The sequence below is a fragment of the Lutjanus erythropterus genome, chromosome 9, assembly GCF_056507025.1.
Source record: "Lutjanus erythropterus isolate fLutEry1 chromosome 9, fLutEry1.hap2, whole genome shotgun sequence".
NCBI classification, from domain to species: Eukaryota; Metazoa; Chordata; class Actinopteri; order Lutjaniformes; family Lutjanidae; genus Lutjanus; species Lutjanus erythropterus.
Genome location: NC_139325.1, coordinates 38660688 through 38683167, shown reverse-complemented (window position 1 = coordinate 38683167; position 22480 = coordinate 38660688). Strand labels below are relative to the sequence as shown.

At 43.7% G+C, this 22480-nt stretch overlaps 1 protein-coding gene across 2 annotated transcripts; it reads left to right on the top strand.

The window, feature by feature from the left end:
* The first annotated feature begins 1395 nt into the window (after positions 1-1395).
* On the top strand, positions 1396-21699 carry ptpn23a (protein tyrosine phosphatase, non-receptor type 23, a). Of its 2 annotated transcripts, XM_084727561.1 has the most exons (24): positions 1396-1638; positions 3752-3826; positions 5249-5376; positions 6270-6346; positions 7188-7237; positions 7372-7503; positions 7589-7669; positions 7758-7889; positions 8005-8052; positions 9071-9127; positions 9261-9319; positions 9422-9501; positions 10687-10801; positions 10915-10980; positions 11427-11572; positions 12512-12829; positions 13236-13390; positions 13530-13861; positions 13958-16448; positions 16700-16884; positions 17010-17114; positions 18509-18647; positions 19048-19161; positions 20287-21699. In XM_084727561.1, exons 1-24 carry the CDS (start codon positions 1555-1557, stop codon positions 20878-20880), a joined length of 5763 nt encoding a protein of 1920 aa, XP_084583687.1. In that variant the 5' UTR covers positions 1396-1554; the 3' UTR covers positions 20881-21699. The 2 variants fall into 2 exon arrangements, with proteins under 2 accessions (XP_084583687.1, XP_084583686.1); XM_084727560.1 differs by lacking the exons at positions 1396-1638; positions 3752-3826; positions 5249-5376; ... (3 more) ...; positions 7589-7669; positions 7758-7889 and having other exon boundaries at positions 8027-8071.
* The last annotated feature ends 781 nt before the right edge of the window (positions 21700-22480 follow it).

Genomic DNA, 22480 nt, shown 5'->3' with positions numbered 1-22480 from the left:
CAAATCAGAGATCCTTGGTTGGCATGAGACTGGGAGCCTATGAGCTGAATTTGGTGAAGGTTGGCCCCTAGGGGGCGCTACAGATGTGGGAAGTTTATATCTCTAGAACGGCTGCACCGATTTCTACCAAATTTGGTCCGTACGATGTAGGGCCAGCCCTGAGGCCATATCTTCAAGGGGGTCATGACAGGTCAATTTGGGCGGGGCTTATTACAAGATAAACAAAAAAAATTAATTCCTGCCAAAGTATAATACTTAGGGCTTTGAAATTTTATAGGTACATGTAGAATAGGACTCAGATCCCGCCTACCAAAAAACGCGTTTGTGCTCCACTAGGGGGCGCTATAACGCATTTTTGCCTATAACTTTCACATTTTAAATGACACGTTGAAAAATCTCATATTGCCGTATTCCCTGAATAGCGCTGGATTTTCTGACGTAGGCCCCGCCCACTTTCGCCGAAAATTCCCGTCGCTAAGTCGCCGCATGTCCGAAACCTACTTTTTCCTACTCCTCCTACAATTTAAGCGCCATCTGCGCCAAACTTTGCACATACGATGTCTAGACATGTCTGAGCAAAACTTATCAAAAGAATTGTTGCACGACAAAAAATGCGCTAATTATAACCGAACAATCTTTCAGCTAGCTTAAAAAACACATGTTGTGTCATATTTCGGTCAAACTAAATTCTTTCGACTTCAAACTTAACACGGTGGTTCCAGAGGTCATCCACACGCTCTGTGCCAAATTTGGTGCGGATTGGCCAATAGGGGGCGCTACAAACCCAAAAAATCGAGTTTCCCAAAAGTTGCATGGATTCCTACGAATTTCGCTGTGCATGATGTGGACTCCCTCCTGAGGCCGACCGCCAACTTACGTAATGATTGGTCAAAGTGGGCGGGATTTATTACAACAAATCAAAATCGCCACGCATTCTGCCTTTGGCACTAACAGTGCACACCCACTACAGTGAATACTGCAGCTAAGCTTTGTCCTGTGTCCTGACAATTGCCCTGAACTGGAAGGCCGCAGCTCGGACGATGGCGCGCGTCCCCGCGATCGCCCCGAGCCCCGCGTCCCTCGGGGCCCGCGGCGGCGGGTTCCGAGGGTCGCGGGGAACGGCTCGCACGGGGAGGCTTGGCCCCCGTTCATAACTGCTTGCAGTTCTAGTTATTATTATTATTACATTAATTAAATTATAGCCAAGAAAATCAGAAAATATCTCCTATACTAATATCTGATTTGACTAAGTAAGGCTGTTGATATCTGCCAAACTCGAAGCTTTAGTTTAGATAAATAAAGATGTAAGTTACTAGACAGGCCAAATGGAAAGAACTCAAGTTGCGGCACTGACTACATTTCCCACAAAACCACGCGGCACGTATTGGGGGCTTACGTCACATGCACTCACAGCTTCCGGTTGGAGTGTAAATGGATACATGACACAGTTGTTTGGAGGAAAGCTATCTGTTGGGAAAACCGTTAACGTCCACAAAACTACCGACGTGGTTTTGACACCGTGACGGCTGACAGGCCCCTGTAGAGCCGGCCGCAATGGAGGCCGTCCCCCGGATGCCGATGATCTGGCTGGACCTGAAGGAGGCTGGGGAGTTCCAGTTCAGCCCGTCCGTCAGGCAGGTGAGTAGCTGGGTGGGGAATGGAGCAACAGGGCTGAGGTCGAAAGTCATCCAAACAAGGATTATGGACGACTGGATAACCCAATCAGGAAGCTAATGTTAGCTACCATCAGACTAGCTAACAGTTAACTGTAACTGTCTGTCGAGGATAAACAGGAGAAATTTCCAGAACGGATAGCCGGCCAGCTAGCTAAGGTCCTGGCAAATCCCCCTGACCACCGCCTATTGTTTGCTAACGTTAGCCTCCTGCTAGCTAATAATAAGCTAGCATAGCAGCCGAAGTCGAAGTTCATAATTAGCTAGCTAGCTTTCAAGTACAAGTGGTTAACTACTGAGGAAAAAAAACAAACAATTGAACGCTGTGAAAGCACACTTAGCTAAAATAACGAGGCCCAGCCAAACTGACGACATGAAAATAATAACAGTGATCTCAGTGTCACATGCACCTGCCCGCAGCAGGTTCCTCTGAAATTTAGGATTCATGCCAAAGGAAAGAGGACTTAGCAAAACAACAGCCCATCTAGTCATCAAGCAGGGATTCTGGGTATTTTATTTGCCTATCATGACAGAGATACATCAACAGGAAAAAGGAAAAAAACAGTAACTGAAGTTGTACCTGACACGTAACCTGTCTGACAAATTTCAGTAAAAGATGGTGTTAGAAAGTTTCCTCTTGAGCAGCACACGTAAAATAAAAAGGAACACAGTCATATAAAATGCAATATATGTAATTATAGATAAATATGTAATTTAGAAATAACCAGGAAGATAGACCTGGAGTATAAAGTGAACTCAGAAGAAGAGACGTAGATGTTTTAGATCAGTGGTTTTCAATCTAGAGTCTGGGGACCAACTGGGGTTCTTGAGTGGGTTGAATGGGACCCCAGCAAAATGGGGAATAAAATGTTTTAACTTCTATCATATTTTTTTTTAAGTCAGAGGGGATTCCTTAAGACAAAGTCCTTTCAAACTAGGGGGCTGTGGTCTAATGTGCACCTAGATTTGCAGTCATTGACATGAAAAAAGTTTGGGAAGCACTGTGAATCTGTGTTACACATTTTGCTATATAAAAGCTTTGTTTTCATATTCTAATGACATAACCTTATGTGTGGTTAGGGCATATGTTGAATTTCACACCAGTCCAACACAACTACACATAATTACACACTTGAAGGCTCACTGATTTCTGTTGTAGTTGAGGTTACAATATCATGAAAAGCTCATACTGATATTTACAAATTAGAAAATGCTGATCATTAAAATGTTTCCTGTATTTTACTCCGTCTTGTCTTTATCTGGTGACCCATTTTCTAGCACCTTCCTCATGCAGATAAATAAGACCTTTGCCCTCTTGGGTCACTCTAACTCCTGTTAGATATTTTGCAAGAAAGTTCCCTAATCAGTGCTGTAATTAAAAAGACTGCATGAAAAATGTTTTCATCTGGAGCAGTACTTAAAAAAATTATAAACTATTTTATATGCAAATGTATTGAAGGGACTACTAACTCTGATGTTAAGCATGAACGTGTTTAACCTTTAATACAACAGTTAATACTTGACATTGCTGATATTTATTTTACTTCAACGATTATTTCATCCACTAACGCAGAACAATAGGCAGAATAGCACATAATTGCCTTGGTGATGTCCAGACAATGCCTTCCTGTCTTCTTGCTGTGTCATTGTGCAGCTTTCCAGAAGCCCTGTGACTTTCCTGCGTCCACAATTTCATTAAAAACAGAAAGAGAAGAACGAGCAAACGAATGAGTTTGTCTGCAGAGTTGTTCACCTCTTGACCCGACATTAAGTAGCTTGCTGCTTATTACAGTGGCTCAAGGGGACTGAGAAAGTCTTGGCAAAGCATGATGGGAGTTTAAACTCTTGGCTCCTCTTCAGGGCGAAAGATTAGACTATTGATTTGTTACTGCAGTTGAAGGAATGTTAAAAACTTGCATTTTCTAAACAGATTTTCTGCATGTTCTACAACATTAAGTGCGTTCCTGATGTTACAGCCAAAATAGTTAAAAATGTCTCCAGTCTTGAGGTTTTTTTTAATCTGATTTTAAAGATGTGTCATGTTGATCCACTTGTTCTTTCTATCTTTTCATCTGTAGTTCATCCTGAAGAATTATGGAGAGAATCCAGACAACTACAACGAACAGCTGAAGAAACTGGAGACTCTGCGGCAGGTAGGTATCGTGTGAAACATCTACAGACACTGCAGAATCATTCTGTGGCTCTGACCTGTCTATCATTATATAGATTTCCCTTTAAAGCTGTTGATGAACATAGTGAAATGTACTCCACCGTTTGTCATCAGCTCCTGTTTGATTAGACGTACCGCTTTAACACAACAAACAAGTTTACAGTTGTTCCCTGGTTTATTCAAATTCATTCCCATGTATGACCACTAAAAGCCAAAACATACAGTAGGAAATATCAGATTTATTAAAATGATTTTTGTACCTTTAATTAAGTCTGCAGTTGATTTAGCTATTTTGAGGAAATGATAGGAAAGTAACAGTTCAACACTTTTACAAAGTGCAAGTCAGGACACAAGGATCCCTGACAAAATTATAGTTAATAAAAAGTCTTTTTAGTGGTGAGTATTCATGAGAAAACTCACAAGTCAAAACTTAAAAAAATATATAATACGATGCTACCTAGTTAGCACACAATGCAAGTAATATTTGTGTTGCAGTAGTAGTACTTTTTAGGGTTAAACACAGTGGCTTTTTGGGAGATATGGCAGTATCAATTCTGGGAAATATGACAGTGGCATATCTTCATGAAGTTGATGTTTATGAACTTGCAAATCCGCAAGGGCATGAGGTTTCTGATGATCTGAATTTAATGTAAAAGCAAAACAGACTCCAGAGTAAGATACAGCAACATGTTATAATTGTGAGCTTTATAATGCTACACATTAATGGTCTCATAAAGAAAAAGATCAAAAGCACAAATATATTATAAAAACTGAGTTTGTCTCTCCAGTACTTTCTGTTTTGGTGAATTGCTTGTTGTCAAAGCCTAAACATGCTGTTTAGAGCCTTCTGCAGGATTTGGTTGGATCATGTGCACCAACACACCCAGTTATTTGTCCTATTTGAAGCAAAATAAAATCTCTGAATCATACCTGCAATTTCTTACCTTCAACGCCCCACCTTCCACCCCATCCACTGAACTGAAGGTGAAAGAAAACCTGCATCCTGTGCTGCACAACTGCAGAATCGATGTTTGTGTTGATCTCATTAATGACGAGGATATAATTATCTGTGTGTGTTTGTGGGTTTTTCTTTTTTATTTCCTGAGGGAAATTCTAATGGCAGATGACTGGAGTGAAACACTCAGTCTAACCCACTGAGTGATATCTGCTGTTTTCTTCTCAGTACTGGTGTTTGTGTACCAGGTTTCTTATCCAGCCCTGATCTGACCCCAGTCATGTCCTAATGACACCAATAGTAAAACTCATTGCTCTAACAGAAGAATGAGAAGACGTACAACTGAGTTATGTCACAGTGTGTTTGCAGAAGTAGTGATTCTGTGGCTGTAGTGGTAAAAAGCAGCTGATTAAACACGAACGAACCCCAGTATTTGTGTCCGTTTCACAGAGTGCAGTAAATGTGACGAGGGATTTTGAGGGATGCAGCACACTGAGGAAGTACTTTGGCCAGCTGCATTACCTCCAGAGTCGAGTACCCATGGGAACAGGCCAGGAGGCCGCTGTACCCATCTCATGGTAATAACACACACACATACACACACACACACACACACACACAGAAACAAGAGGAGGCAGTACTGAGTCACACACACCCATCCTCCCGCAATCAGAACAATTGTTGTCCTGAATGTTACAGGTCTGAAGCTAATTTTAGTGTTACACATTCGCTGCATGTTGCTCTGGAAGAGATGTCAGCTCACTGCCCTGAATCCTCCTGTACAGGAGTGGACAAAATAATAGTGAAGTGGTTTTTAATTTATGCCTTTATAGTGGCAGATCAGATGATATGATAAGGTCTTTCTGTTTGTTTCCCCTCCTCTTGTACAGAATGTGGTCAGACTGATAATGTACAGTAATAGTCAAAAGTTTGGACGCGTCTTCTCATTCAGTGTTTTTTCTTTGTTTTTCTACATTGTAGATTAATACCAAAAACATTAAAATAATGAAATATGGTATTATATGGAATTATGTAGTAAGAGAAAAGTGTGAAAACAAGTGACAATTTTTTGCTTTTTAAGAATCTAAAATATAAAAAGATTTAAATCTTTGACTGCAAGTGCAGAAGTTTTTTGTCACCTTTTGCTTTGATGACATCTTTGCACAGTGTTGATATAATCTGAACATTTTCTTAAAAAGAAAAAAGAAAAAAACACTGAATGAGAGGTGTGTCCAAACATCTGATTGGCACTGTATATTTATTAAAGTTCTTTTGTTTCATTTTAAACACTTAATTTATGTGATTTCTATATATGTTGCATGATAAGTAAGGTAGCTTATCTCATGTTGTTGTAATGGATATCTCATTATAAATTATACTGTCCACAAAATCATGACAAATACATGTGTACACACACTCAACTCCTCTACATTTCTCTCTAATATACCCTTTTTTCTTTCCTTGCATGCAGGACTGAAATTTTCTCTGGAAAAACAGTCACCCATGATGACATCAGCTATGAGCAAGCCTGCATCCTCTACAATCTTGGTGAGTTAAGTCATTCATAGTCTTGCTTTAAACTAGACCAGTTATTAAAGAAAAAGTGGCTAAACTGTGCTGATTTTAACTAATTTACTTTTACAGAATACCTGTAAAAACACTGAATGGTTAAATGAGAAATTGACTTTAAAAGAAGCCATAAAATTTTTCTTTTTGTATGTCTAATTATATTTTTGGAGCACAGATTTCACATTTCCTATGTTATTTGTCTCCTTTTAAAATGAAACTCTTCTTCAGGAGTCTTTTCATTATTGAATAATCTGCAGATTATTTTTTCAATTGCTCAATTGTCTGTTCAAAAAGATCTCAGTCAATAGTAAAAGGTGCTCATCAGAATTCCCTCGACATCTTCAAATTGCTTTTTTAGTTCAACCAACAGTCTAATACTTGAGGATATTCAATGTGCTATAATGTGAGACAAGGAAAAACATTAATATCAAAAAATTTGAGAAGCTGGAACATGCTGCAGTCCCTGTCCGGATTCCTGTTTCTCACATCTGAGCTGTATCAAACAACAAAAAAGCATTGAAATATTGTTTAAAGGAAACTTAATGCTTACTGGGAAACTGCAGACAAATGCAGAGCCTGTGCGCCAAGCTGGCCAGCACTTTCACCTGAATGTGAAAAGCAGAGTAGAGCTTTTCTGGGACAACATCACCTACTTTCAAGCTGCATGGGGAGGGGAAAAAGTCTGAATAGGTGGAAACTCCTGCAGCGCTTGTACTTTCAAGAACTGACACTAACATTGTTGTTTATACTATAAGTTTTGCCCAGTATGAAAAGCCCAAACATGCTAACCTCACTGAACCTGTCTGTGGATTCTCTGTAGGGGCTTTGCACTCCATGTTGGGAGCCATGGATAACAGGGTATCTGAGGAGGTAAGACACATAAGCACACATTCACACCAAACATAAACATGTACACACACACACACACACACACACACACACACACACACACACACACACACACACACACACACAGTCCCACTGACACTCTGCTCTGCGTCCAGGGGATGAAGGTGTCATGCACGCACTTCCAGTGCTCGGCGGGAGCGTTCTCCTACCTGAGAGACCATTTCAGCCACAACTTCAGCGTGGACATGAGCCACCAGATCCTTAACCTCAACATCAACCTTATGCTGGTAGGTTACACACGTGCAAATGCACGCATACACAAACACACGCACACATAAAAAAATGTCTCTTCAACCTGTGTCTCCTTCCCAGGGCCAGGCTCAGGAGTGTCTTCTGGAGAAGTCCATGTTGGACAACAGGAAGAGTTTTCTTGTTGCTCGCATCAGCGCTCAGGTTGACTTCTGACCATTAAATATTAATTCTATCACATCAATCAATAATTAAAAACATTAGAGGTTGATAACTGGTTGTGGCGCTGCAGGTGGTTGATTACTACAAAGAGGCCTGCAGGGCTCTGGAGAACTCGGAGACGGCGTCAATGCTGGGAAAGATACAGAAAGACTGGAAGAAACTGGTTCAGATGAAGATTTACTACTTTGCTGCTATTGCACATGTGAGTATAACAAAAGGGCGTGAGAGTTTATGTGTGTGTGTTTGTGGTAATCCAGTGCGAGTATGAATGTGTCTTTGTGTTGGCATTTGATTACTCACACTTTTTCTCTTAACAGCTACACATGGGAAAACAGGCTGAGGAACAGCAGAAGTACGGAGAGCGGGTAGGACCAAGTTTCACATGTAGGATTATTTTTTTTATCCACTGTCAGGGTGGATTTGATCCGTCTGTTTTTTCATGTTGGTTGCTGTGTTGTTCCAAACAGAAATCACCAGTCTCTCTGGGAATTTCCTCACCCGCTTGCAAGTTTTGTGGCTGATTTCTGCATAACAGTAATTAAATTCAGAACCTCTTTCACAAGCCAGCGGCAAATAAAATGTCTCAATCTCCACAAACAAACTTTTCTAACAACATTGGAATGGATTTCTGTCCTCTCAGGCAGCTCGTGTTCACAGGATGTGTATTACGCTCAGTAAGATTCTCCAACTGACCATTTTTAAAGTCACCAAAACTGAATCTTGAAAAATTATCTTAATATTTGGTTCATCCAAACATTTTGTTTATGGTGCTTGTTGTCAGCGTTGACCTGCTGTCTCATCTTGTGATTTAAATGGAAAACGTTCACAGAAACTTCCTTGCTTGCTACCTGTACAAGCTAGCTGCTACCAAAAGAAATGCCATGCTAACCCATGAGTATCTCTTACAAGGTCCAAATAAACTCTTTTTATTTTATCTCATTGTAAATCAGTGTCACATATTATCATTATCAGTACACTTTAAGTTATTTTGGGCTGCTTTAATCACAAAACAAACAAAAGAGCCTGCAGTAATGCTAGCACTTAGGCACATTAGTACTTTGACTAAATGCTAACATCAACATGCAAATAAGCTTGTCATTTTTTACCATGTTAACCATCTTAGTTTAGCATTCTGACATTAGACAATTATACCAAAAACAAAGTGTAGCCTGATGAAAGATAAGACTGATGGTAATGTCATTAGTTTTAAATATGTTTAGTCATAAAGCAAAGTATTGGAGAGATCTGAAGTTTTCACCTGATGATGGTGCCAAATGAAATTCAAGGGGAATCACCAAATCTTCATGGAGCTTCCCCAGATAACAGTTTTCCACTCCCCTGCATTTCTTTGCATTGCTTATATAAATGTTTTGGTTCCAACAGTTGGCGTACCTGCAGAGCTCCTTGGACAAACTCAGTGAAGCCATCAAGCTGGCCAAGGTAAACACATGATAAGATTGTTTTAGTGTCGCCGTAAACTGTCTCTGTGTGTGTGTGTGTGTGTGTGTGTGTGTGTGTGTTACCACTGTTTTACAAAACTAAATTCTACTTTCTCTTGTCTTCATGCAACCAGGGTCAACCTGACAGTGTGCAAGAGGCCTTGAGATTCACCATGGACGTTATCGGGGGAAAGTGAGCAATAAGTCTTGTGCAACAATTTTTGTATTTTTATGTAGTTGCACTGATGTATGAACTATATATGTTAAAATGTTGTCTTTGAACTTTGATCTACAGGTTTAATTCAGCCAAAAAAGACAATGACTTCATCTATCATGAGACAGTTCCTTCTCTGGAGACTCTGGCCTCAGTCAAAGGTAACAGGAAGAAGCTAAACTGTGTTCAGTTTTCTGTATTCGCTCAGTGCCTTTATCACTGCGTGCATGCAAAGCTGCATTTACATATAGATGTATTTTGTTACATGTGTGTATGCAAACTGATATGAATAACCCGTTGTGTGTCTTAAGCACTGTTCCATTGGGTGTGCCAGTGGTTACAGTGACATCCTGTAGAATATAAGGATATGACAAAGCAGGAGTCACTATGTTAAAATCTTTGACTTTTACATGTATTTTGTGACTAAAATGATTGTGATGCAGTTTTGTTCATTGGGTACTTCTGCTCAGTCTCACGGTCAATGTACAATATACAGCCAGTAAAAGCACTTTGGTGGCAGGTCTTACATTTGGTTGTGTTTGATTCTGGATTTGGTCCCTTTGTAGATTGTATTTGCCATTGTGTTGGTTAAATGCTGTGACGTGATGTGTCGATTATTATCTTATCTTATCGTTTGAGTTTTGCTCTATAGCAGGTATATTCATCTTGCGGCCTGTGGGCCAACTCTGGCCCCTGATAGGATGCTGGGTGGCCCTCTGACAATTTACTAATTCACAGTGAGAAAAAGTTGATTCACAATGGGGTTTGTTTCCTCTGTCCTCTGTGACTTCTGCCACTTTGTGCACTTTGTGCGTACATCTGACCTGCGTGGAGCTACTGTGGTCAGATTTGTTGCTCGGTAAAGATGAGTGAAGACAGGAAATGTTGAAAGGTCGAAAAATGGACAGATGAATTTACCTTAATTTCAGCATATAAGTATCCCTGCTATATAGAATGTCTGAAAATAGTGACAGTGACAATTTCAATCCAAGTTGAGATATTCAGATTAGTTGTTTTGTCTGACAAACAGTCAAAAATATCCCCCCAGATTACTTTACAGTGCAACAGACAACAAAGAGATTCAGTCAGTTTTCACATTTGACAAACTGGAACCAGCGAAGCTTTGGCATAATCATCAATTTCCCAGTGTTTAAAATTATTGGGCTGCCTCACATAGAAAATCTGTGAGGTGCAAACAAACATTGCCTGCAGGCAGCGTTATAAGGACAAACAACAGAGGCTGTAGCTGTTTAGCAAGATTTTGATCCCTTGTCTCTCTTATATAAAATAAAGCTTACTGTATGTGTTTCTGTACCAGTAAAACCAGCTCCTCTGTGCTTTTTTAGGTGCCCCACTGGTGAAAGCTCTACCAGTTAACCCCACTGACCCCAGTGTTACTGGACCAGACCTGTTTGCCAAGTTGGTGCCAATGGCTGCACATGAAGCTTCTTCGCTGTACAGGTAGGCATCTTCAGTGGATGCTACACTCACATTAGAAAGGTGGCAGGCATCATTTCATACATAAATAAAGTTTTCTTTTTTTCATGCCTCTGGTTTTGTTTCTGTCACTCCAGTGAGGAGAAGGCCAAGCTGCTGCGAGATGTCATGGCCAAGATTGAGAGCAAGAATGAAACACTAGAGTGAGTACATGAGTGTGTACACGCCGTTTTTTCCCCCCTGAAGTCTGTTAGGTAAATTCTGACATGCTGTGCAAAGTGTAGATAATGAGAAAATGGAAGTGGTGACATTATACTTTTAATTACAAAATAATCATAAGTGTCCTGTGTCATAAACTGAGAATTGTCAGAAAGAATGACAGTCCTCCCTTTCTAAATAGAAGACGTGTAATTAACATGTGTAGTGCATTCCTTGAGTGTGTAATATTTATATGTGCTCTATTCAAACTCACTCCAGATTCCATAAAGAAGAGCATTGACAACTTGCTACAAGAATCCATAATTTAATGACAATATCTAAGATTTTTGGTACCTTTAAGGCCATTCTATACTCTGAATTTTCTATTGAAACTGAAAAGTAATGTAATGAAAGGTCACTGCGAGCTGACTGGTCTCGTTTCCACCTGCAGGCAGTTCATGGACTCTCTGGGCTTGGAGCCAGAGTCGGTGGACAACCTTGACATGTACAGCCACATCCCTCCGGTCCTGATGGAGAAGTGTGCCGCTCTCAGTGTCCGACCAGACACCGTCAAGAGCCTCATCCAGTCCATGCAGGGTCAGTGGCAACACACACGCACTCGCACACGTAGAGAAAGTTTGTGTAGTAATGCTCCAAACTTCAGCTTCTGTTTATCATTGTTGCAGCCTGCTAACGATAATTAATGTCAATAAAGTCACATCCTGATTTTGATTGAACAAAACAAATGGTGATTCATCATGTAAGGGCCCCTAATTAGCTAAAATAAATGAATTACAGGCCATGTGAGGAAAACCATGACATCATAGGCATACTTTTTAATCCTAGTAATGTTTGCATTTCTGTACATTTTGAACATTTAAAGGTCAAGTGTGTAAGATTTAGGGCCGTCTTTTGGTAGAATACGACAGAAATGGAATACAGTATTTATAAACATTTTCATTAGTGTACAATCATCTGAAAATTTGATTTGTGCTTTTGTTACCATAGTGTGACTGATTTGACCCATTTATATCCACAGAAAGTGTGGGTTGTCTTCCATGGTTTCGGCCATGTTGCACTGTAGTGTTTATACAGTAGCATAACCAACTTAAGCGCTACATGCTTGGCAGGGGAGTGAGATGAGGTGTTTGCAATCTTCAAGCTCACTCATAGATGTCACTAAATTCTACACACTGGTCCTTCAAGGATATTTCTCAGAATATGTGATGGAGCTTAAGAAAAGGTTTTATGATGTATGTAAAGCTTATTCCACTGTTTTCATTATATGATCACCAGAAATAAAAACCATTGAAAAGATTTCATGTCACAACACTAAAAGCTATTTTGAGCAAAGTTGATGAATACCAGCTAACTTTTCTTGCTGTTTATTGTGTTAGCGAGTGCTGTCTTGGGAGTCTGAGTCTTATTTTTTTGTGCCTTACTTTTACTTTTATGTTTGTCTGTGTTCTCTCTGCGGCACCTTGCTGTGTGCTTCTGTGTCAATAATTCCTGTCACATCACTCCTTGCTTGTGCAGGGCTGTCAGGTGTCTTCACTGACGTGGAGTCTTCTCTGAAGGAGATCAGAGACGTGCTCGAGGCAGACGAGGCCGGCGAGCGAGCCCTCCAGGAGGTTGCCGGCGCCGCTGCAGGCGATGCTCACCCGGCGGCACAGGCCCAGGCGCTGGCTGAGATTCGCAGGGACCTGGAGAAGTACATGGAGGCCCACGAAAAGGCCAGTTTCACCAACACGGAGCTCCACCGGGCCATGAACCTGCACATCAGCAACCTGCGTCTGCTGGGGGGGCCACTGGAGAGTCTGAAAGAGGCCCTGCCCCGGCCCCAGCTCAGCGAAGGTGAGTGAGGGTTTGTATACATGTGTATAATTCAGAAGGATGTAGCTCAATGTGTTAACTGATTAAAGTTCGATAGGTTTAGTGGCGTTTCATCGATGTAAAGTACAGTGATCTCTTAGAATTTATTGTCTGGGTGCAATTAACTATTCATTGTTTTCATTATTGACTCATTATTATTATTCTATTATTGATTAAACTTCATCTTACGAACGTCAAGATTTTGGTCTTTAACCTGAATATAAATAAATCTTTACTTATAGAGCCTTCAAAACCAGGGTTATAAGGTGCTTCATAGTTACAAAAATATTTTTATGAAAAGGATTTTAACAAATTCAGTCATACTGAATTCTGTCTTGCAATGTTATGAACTGTGAATGTACCCTTCTGTTGGTGTGTATGTGCGCAGAGGAAGTAGCGGGGCTGCAGTGTATGAAGCGGATTCTGGGGAAGGTGCAGGAAATGAGGGAACAGAGAGCCTCTTTGGAGAAACAGCTCCGCGACCTCATCCAGCAGGATGACATCACCTCCACCCTCGTCACCACAGATAGGGCAGACATGAAGGTATGCTGCTGCACATGGTTCCCTTTGTACACCATCTGTATTAAATCTGCTTTGGGTTGGCATGAGCCACATCACTGTCAGTATTATTTAAAGCATTACATGTAAGACCTCTAACTCCTAACTAAATGTGTCTTTCCAGCGCATATTTGAGGAGCAGCTGAAGAAGTATGAGCAGGTGAAGGTGTATATTGATCAGAACCTGGCAGCTCAGGAAAACATCCTGAAGGCCCTGACGGAGGCCAATGTCCAGTACGCCTCAGTCCGCAAGAGCCTGAGCCAGACTGAGCAGCAGTGGAACAGCACGGTGCAGGGACTGGTGGGCTCGTACGAAGCCTACGAGGACCTGATGAAGAAGTCGCAGGAGGGGAAGGACTTCTACGAAGACCTGGAAGCCAAAGCGTCACGTCTGCTGGAGAGAGCGAAAACCCTGTGTCAGGCCAGAGCAGAGGAGAGGAAGCCCGTCCTGGAAAAGTAAGGCTGAGACAATAGAGTGACTATAAGTTTCAGTGGATTACTGTGACCTAGTTTGATTTATAAATCTGATTTTTTTGTTCGTTTGCTCCTCAGAGAGACCCAGAAGAAGCCCCCGGCGCGGCCCACAGCGGCAAAACCCTCCTTAAAGCCAAAAGCTTCAGATGTGGACTCTGCCTGCTCGAGCCTGGAGGACCCAGAGTTGGCCCAGCTAAGTGCAGCAATCTTGGCGTTGGGGGGTGACCTCCCTGAGGAACTCCGCAGCCTGCCCCCTGACCTCCCCTCCTTCCCCACCTCTGCAGCTCGTCTGCCCGGCCCCGAGGCCTTCGTCCCTCCTGTTGCTAACCTGGGCGGCAGCAGCTCTCTGCCTTGGCCTGGCGCTCCAGCCGCTGGTCTGCCTCGCTTCCCCGCCAACCTGCCTCCTCCAGAGCTCCTCGCACGGATCGCTCAGTTTCCTACATCGGGGGCTCTAGGAGCACAGGGGCCTCTGCCACGGGGCCCCCTCCCTCAGATTACTCCGCAGATGCCACCACAAATACCAGGCCAGGCGCCTGTGGCGGGTTATCGGCCACCCCCTCCTCAAGCCCCCCAGCCTGGATCTGTGACCCCTGCCCCAGTTCGGCCCTCTACCACCACTGTGGACAGCATCCAGGCCCCTATTCCCAGCTACACCCCTACACAACACCACCCTGTCCCACCTGCAGCCTCAACCGGCTACACTGTACCACAACAGATGGGGGCCTATCCCCAGTTTATGCCCCAACCTGGAATGCCGGTTCACGGCCCTGGCCAAACTGCTGCACCCCAACCACAGCAGCAGAAGCAGCCACAGCAGTACCCCCAACCACTGCCTCAGGGATACCAGCCCGGACCGAGACCCGTCCCTGGCCCCCATCCCCCTGTCCAGACCCCGCAGGGCTACCCACATGGATATATGCCCACTCAGCCGGGTGTCCCTCCCCAGTACCAGCAGGCATTCCCAGGTCAGGTCAACGGCTATCAGCCCCGGCCTCAGATGCCCCCGGGCTACCCGACGCCACAGGGCTACGTCCCCCAGCAGCACCCTCAGATGATGCCGGGCTCTATGCCGAGGCCCCCACAAACTGTACATCCACAAATACCCCCCACGTCTCAGCCAGCACCCCCTGCATCTCAGCCCTACCTGGCCCACCCCAACCAACAGATGTTGCCCCACATGTTGCCCCAACAGCAGCAGATGTCAATGCCTCCTAATGCCCAGCAGATCCCACCCCACCCGCACATGCAGATACCAGGAGGCCCCAGAGCACAAATGCCCCCCACAAGTCAGCCATTGCCCCCAGTCTCACAGAACTACATGCCCCCCACCAGCCAGCCCATCCACCCACCCCTGCACGCGCAAATGCCTCCTGCCTCACAACCTCACATGGTCCCCGGTCCTCAGGTCCACCTGCCAAGGGGCCCCATGCCACAGATGCCCCCCACTCAAATACCCCCACAACACCACCCACACTCAGGTCAGCCTCCTTTACCAAACATGCCCCAGCAGCCCATGCGGATGCCCACCCAGCCCCCGGCTCAACCCCCTCATTCTGGGGGAGTGTGCTACCCTGGAGGGGCACCCATGATGCCTCAGCAGCCCCTGGCACCACAGCCCGCCGCCCCCCAACAACCTCAGGCTCCTCTGCCCATGACCCACCCACAGCCCTCCACCATGTACCCTCCAGCTCCAGGAGCTAACGTGCCTCCAAGTGCCCCCCAGCAGCCCACTGCCATGGGACCACACGGTCCACACGCCCCCCCCACGCAGCAGCACATGATCCAGCCTGCTCCCGGAGCTCCGTCAGTGGCTCCACCACCCAACACTGTCCCTCCTTCCCCTTCGCCATCCCCCTCTCCGTCCCCTTCTCCTGGCCCTTCCTCTTTGGGTCTAAACCCGCAACAGAGACCCACACCAGCCCCCACCCCGACTCTCCCCTCTCCCTCCGCAGTCTCTCCCGCCACGTCGTTATTTCAGCGCCAGAACTCGAGCACAGACGACCTCCTCTCTTCCAGCCCCGAGAGCCAACCCGGAGGCACCAAGACCCCCACCAACGTCCTCCAACCCACCAAAGCCGACCCACAGGACGGGGAGCGGAGAAAGAAGAGCTCCCAGGGGGTCCTCCTGATCCAGGGCGACCCGTACCAAGCCCCAGAGCGTGTCGCCCGTCTTCACGGTGAGCTGGAGCGTTACAGAGCCCAGGTGGACTCCCTGGAGCACCCCTCAGAGAGCGAGGGTGGCCTGTCGGTGCTGGACGCCCGCTGGAAAGAGCTGCAGGACCAGCAGGAGAAGGACGCCCGCCAGCTCTCCATCGCCATCGCCCGCTGCTACACCATGAAGAACCGTCACCAGGACGTCATGCCCTATGACCTCAACCGCGTGGTTCTGCAGTCAGGCAAAGACGACTATATCAACGCCAGCTACGTGGAAGACCTGTCACCGTACTGCCCGCGCCTTATCGCCACGCAGGCTCCGCTCACTGGCACAGCAGCAGACTTCTGGCTGATGGTGTACGAGCAGAAGGTGTCGCTGATAGTCATGCTGGTTTCAGAGCAGGAGCTGGAAAAGGTACAGAGATTCGTTTTCACTGTGATTAATATAGAAGTGATTAAAACAACCAGTAGGGTGCAGCTGAAGTCAATTCAAATAAATTTATGAATTTGAACTTTTAAAGATGGAGTGTGTGATGGAGTAATGTCTTTGTTTAAATTAAAGTTTATTTTTGTGAACAGCTCCTGTAGATGTAAATGTCGTTTCCTCACACCTCTTCTGTTGTCGCCACCTGTGTTTTTTAATGTCATCCTCTCGGTCTCTCCCAGGGAAAGGTTGTGCGTTACTTCCCAACGGAGCGCGGCCAGCAGCTCTCTCAGGGACCAATCACACTCAGCCTAACCACGCAGAAGACAACACCGACACATGTGGAGCGCATGATCAGCCTGCAGTACCGTGACCAAAGCCTGAAGCGCACTGTCGTCCATCTCCAGTTCACCTCCTGGCCAGAACTGTGAGTCATTTCTCTTTCAGTTAAAACATAAACTAGCTTCTGTATAAAACACACAGGGTTCTGATTGTGTGTAGAGTCTTATTTAAGTGTTTTTCTGTCAACCTTTTCTCCATATTTCTCATCAGGGGTCTTCCTGACAGCAAAAGCAACCTGCTGCGCTTCATCCAGGAAGTTCATGGACACTACCTCCACCAGAGGCCCTTACACACACCTGTCGTGGTGCACTGCAGGTGAGTGTGTGTGTTATGATGTGTTGAAATGAAATGTTGAAGATGATGCTCAACTTCAAAGTAGCTGGTTAGTTTATTCTGCAGGCTGCTTTGGAGTCTGTCTCTGGTTTCAGCATCAGGTGAATTATCTTAATTTAGGGATTTATGTAAATGTAAAGGACTGTTCTGTCTTTATGAGGGATCAGTGCTGAGGCCTCTTTCTGTTAACATGCAAATGTTGACTGTCAAGTTTACACATAATTGCTTTCTGCAAATTGCAGATATATTTGAGAATCCTGAAGGCCTCTTCCATGTTCATGCATCTAAGCTTTTGTAAGTTAAACATGTCCAAGGAAAGAGATGAAAAGATCTCGTGCTGCAAATATGGTTAAATGGGCGCCTAATCTGTGGCAGTCTCAAAAATAAGGTGCAGGGACCCAAAGTGGTCATTAAGAATGCTACAGAGGCCCCTCAGTGAAATGATTAAAAGCTTGGTTTTACTGCAGATCACAAGCAATTATTTCATCCAGTTAGAAAATGTACAACAATGAGTTAAGAGTTTCAGTCCCACTGCTGTAATCTATATATAGATAGTAAAAACCTGCAGCTGGTTCTCCAGTAGGTCTTCAGCCACCTGAATCTACTCAGTACGCCTCTGTTCTTTTTTCTTTCATAAAAGATTGCATTTTCCAGCTAAAATAACACATTAATCCATCAACTTCAAATACAGAAGTACTGGAATTGACCCTTTTTGATGCAGTTAGTGGGTTTGGAAATTTAAACGTAGTTCTTCTTTAATCCTGTTCTGTACTTTAGAATTTATGTTGGTCTGCAAATAGAAATAATTAATATGCATAAATCTGATATACATAAAACATAACCTCTTTCCAAAAGTGGCAGATACTTAAATAATGCAGTTGAGAGGACCACAGTGTAACTTGACAATAAAACTTCAACATTAAATGTTTGCAGTCTAAAGAAGCTGTAGGCTGAAGCTGCAGCTTATGTCTGTTCTTTTAACAACACGTCAGATTGAACAGATCAAACAATAAAACCCAGTTAATATAAAAATATAAAAACATTACCATTACATTTTTTAATAATTGAATTCATTAGTTTTTATTAAACCACAAAAGCTTCAGTTAGATTAAAAATCTTATTAAAGAGAATTCTGGCAAACAACAAAATATTCCACAAGAACAAAACTATACAGTTACAAAACTATAAAATTCATTTGAATACAGTCATTATATAAAAGATTTCAACCTAAAAAAATCCTAAGTAACACCTGAAAACAAGAGTTTTATTAAGATACATGCAGATAAAAAACAAGTAGCACATTAGTTGATTTTAGTCTTTGATCTGCAGTGATGTGTTAAGTGAAGTGTTGATCATCGGTCTGTTCACTGTCTCAGCTCGGGTGTGGGACGCACTGGCGCCTTCTGCCTGCTGTACGCCGCACTGCAGGAGCTGGAGGCAGGAAACGGGATCCCAGACCTTCCGCTGCTGGTGAAGAAGATGAGACAACAGAGGAAGAACATGCTGCAGGAGAAGGTCAGACTCACCGCAGTCAAAAGAGCCTTATATTGGATTTGGAGTTGAGAGAGGACTTCTTTAGCTGAATTTAATTCAGGGTGTCATCAAATGTCAGTTGGATCTAAATGTCCTTCTGGTGGCTGATGAGAGGTTCAGTCGATGAGGTGCTTTAAAATTTCCAATTTAACTCTTCCTGTATGGTTTTTCATCATGCTGATGAATAGCAATTCAAAAAGTAATGTCCTGGATAACAGTTGTTAAAGTGACTGCAGTGTTGTAAAAATATCAGGATACATATAAAATTGACATTCTGAATATAAATGAACCAAGTGGTGTGATTGCTTCATCATCACTAAATGTCAACAGAGGTGAACAGATTTATTTATTTTTTTCATTCCCTTTTTCTGTGTGTCTCCAGCTCCATCTGAAGTTCTGCTATGAAGCCGTGTTGAAGCACGCTGAGCAGGTCCTTCAGAGACACGGCATCACTACCGCCACCTGCAGCAAGAACACCAACTCTGCAGCCACAAAGGTTTGATGCTCTCAAACTCTAAAACTCTGTTCAGGTTCATTAGATGACAAAACTGACCTGAAACTGTAGTTTTCAGTTAATTAAATTGCTTTAATTTGTTAAATTTGTTTAGTATTATTCATACTTGACTTGGTAAATATATATGTAAAGTAGTATAACAAAGTCAAAGCCTGTAATGAAAGATAGATAGTTTGTTAATGTTAATCAGTTACAGTATTTGCCAGTTTTTCATTGCATTTAGGTGAATGGCAGGGCTGCAAATAACAGTTACTTTCATGATACATTCACTGACAAATTAATTTCCCAATTATTGAATTTATTTTTTGTCCACAAAGACAAAGTAAGAAAGTTGTGAAAAATAGCCAAGGGGACGTCTTTGAACTGTTTGTTTTTCTCCCACCAAAACCCAAAGATTAACCATTTACACTGATATATTTTTGACAAAAGGTAGGAAGTACTTACATATAAGGATCTTTGTTTGAAAATGAACTTAAACTTACTGTTTATGGTTGATGCTACTCAGACCTCAGACGTTCCTCCTGATGGACATTTTGACTTGTCATAACAGAAAAAAGACATATATATATATAGTAACACTAGCCATTAACAGTGTTATTATATATATATATATATATATATATATATATATATATGTATAATTCAATGCTCTTTCCACAAACAATGTTCTTCTCTAAATAAACAGTTTCCTGTGTAATAGCGCACATGGTGAACTTTCTGTGAAGAGTAACTGCTGCAGAGTTTTGTCAAATGTAATTTTTAGTCCTGAGACAGATATCAGAGACATGGTTGTCTTTGCACCTGGTTAAGAAAAATCCAAAACTTGTCTCCATGAGAATGTGGGTGATCTTACATACTTGTCAAAATGTCCACCATCAGAAAGGAGTAGAATAGAATTGTTGTTCCTCTTGTGTATTTAATTATTCTCACTTGAGCTTTAATGTTGCATTTGTTTACATTTTGCTCACCTGATTGTTCTAAAGGAATTCTACGAGTTCTGGTCTGACGAGGTACTTGTTTTATTTTCAGTAGAGCAGCAGTAGATAGATGCACTTTATTTTCTCAGTCTCTCTTTATCTGAACATTTCCTGCTTTTTCCATCTGCAGCCTTACTCGAGACAGGAGTCGCAGCAGGACATCGTCCTCGGTGGTGACATGCCTATCAGCTCCATCCAAGCCACCATCGCCAAGCTCAGCATCCGGCCGCCAAGCGCCACTGACCCTGCCATGGAGGGCGCCTTCGGCCTGGAGGAGCAGGTCAGCACCATCTTACCCGACTTGGACTCGCTGGGTGACGTCCAGGCGCTGCAGTACCCCTGTCCAACCCCAGAACCGCCCGCCTCCTTCAGCCCACCTCTCACCTCTCCTACCCACTCCCCACCTCCACCCAACGGCCTGGATGCCGCCTCCCCCTGCACACCGCCAGCGGCCAACCACCAGCCCGTCCCAGAGGCGGCGCCCAGCATCAGCCCGCCTCCTGCTTCTTCCTCTGCTGCACCGGCTCCTTCGTCTCTGGAGCTGCTGGCCTCGCTGACGCCCGAAGCCTTCTCCATGGAGGGAGGGGGGAAGGGGAAGCAGCGGGTGACCAAGCAGAGCTTCCTGCAGCCGACAGAGGGTCAGGGGCTCCACGGGACTCGAGGGGAGGAAGGGGACGACCCGCTCAGTAGCCTGGACCCCCTGTGGAGCCTCAACAAGCACTGAGACGTGTCCGCAGATCGCCGCTGCCTTTCTTTCACTTCACCACCAGGCGTCAGCGAAGGCCTGTAGCTCTTTCTAATCCTGCTTTTAAGAAGAAAACACACACTGAATCCTGAGTGTGAGACGTTTTAGAGGTGTCGATTACCAAGACGTGCCTGGTGGTAGACGGTAGGGGTTCAGTTTTGAAGTTCGGTGTATTTCCACTGGTTTTAGGGGTAAAACACAAACACACTTGGCTTGTTTTTCCATCACTGGTGGCTTCTGGGACCAGATCACTATGCACTCGTCTGTATTCCTTTTTATTCCACCTGTCGCTGCTTTTCTTTCTACGTCTGTGATGGATGGATGTCCTGCACTTCCAACACCAGGTCTGGGCCCCCCAAAAAAAGACAAAAAAAAAAACCCAGCATGCACTCCACTTTCATAGCCTCACCCACTCCTCGCCCTTCACAAGTGATCGTCAGGGCGTCACCAGGGTGTGACTGACAGGCTGCTCCCCTTCTGCGCTGGTCTGTGATCGTTTAAATGACTGAGGGAGGAAAAAAAATGGATGCATGGAGCTGCAGGCAGGCCAGAGGAGCTGGGTGGAGCTATTTTAAGACCCCCTCAAACCAATCAGTGCGTGTAGCTCAGTCGTCATGGTAACACAGAGCAGCATACCAATCAGCACGTCTTAACAAGTTGATTATTTTTCTTCTTCATCTGTAACACTGTAAATATCTTAAATAAAATTAGACTATTCCAAAAGTCCTTCTGGGAAAAAAACATTTCACTAATCATTCATTATTGTACAAATATAAAATAAATCCAGTAGAGAGACAACTGCTGTGGTATCAAAGCCTCTTTATTTGAAAATTAGTAAAAAGTCTTGCGCTTTTTTTGTGTTACAAAATAGTAAATAAGTTACCTCCACTACTACAGCCTGTGTAGATTGTAGCCAGCCAATGAGGGGAGGAGGCAAGGGGGGGGGGGGGGGGGAGGAGCAGATCTGGGATTTATAGACATATTTGTTAGAGCTCTGATTTCCCTCACAGCTGTCTGAACAGAGAGAAATGAAATGATACAGAATCTTTCTACTTGTTTAGTCAGCCAGTGGGGGATCAGATGTGGACTGCAAAGCCTTAAAGGCATAATTTAGATTATTTGAAGTTGGGTTGTATGAGGCACTTATCCACGGTCAGTGTATTACCTATAGTAGATGGCCGACACACCTCTAGTCCGGAGAAGCAGAGACAAGCAAGAGCACAAAAGTTAAGCAGTGTGCTACTGTGGACAGGGTCGGTGGCAAAATGTGTTTTTAGCAATTTAAAAAAGATCCACCTAAAAAAGCATTAGTATCATTTTAAGTGCATGCTATTTTCATCTCATTTTCACCACTTTACCTTTCTGTCAGAAAGCCTTTTCTAACAGAAAGGTAAAGCTGAAGTGAAGCTGCTGTTATGTAAGTCAAATATTGTTTTCCTCCAAAGCAACCAGACTCCTTAAAGAAAATCTGTAATTTTACCTCATAGAACACAGGAGTTGCTGGTCTACTGCTGCCTCAATCGGTTGGGTGTTTTTGTGTGACTTTGGTGTTTTAAAAGGTTAGTTCAAGTTTGCCAAA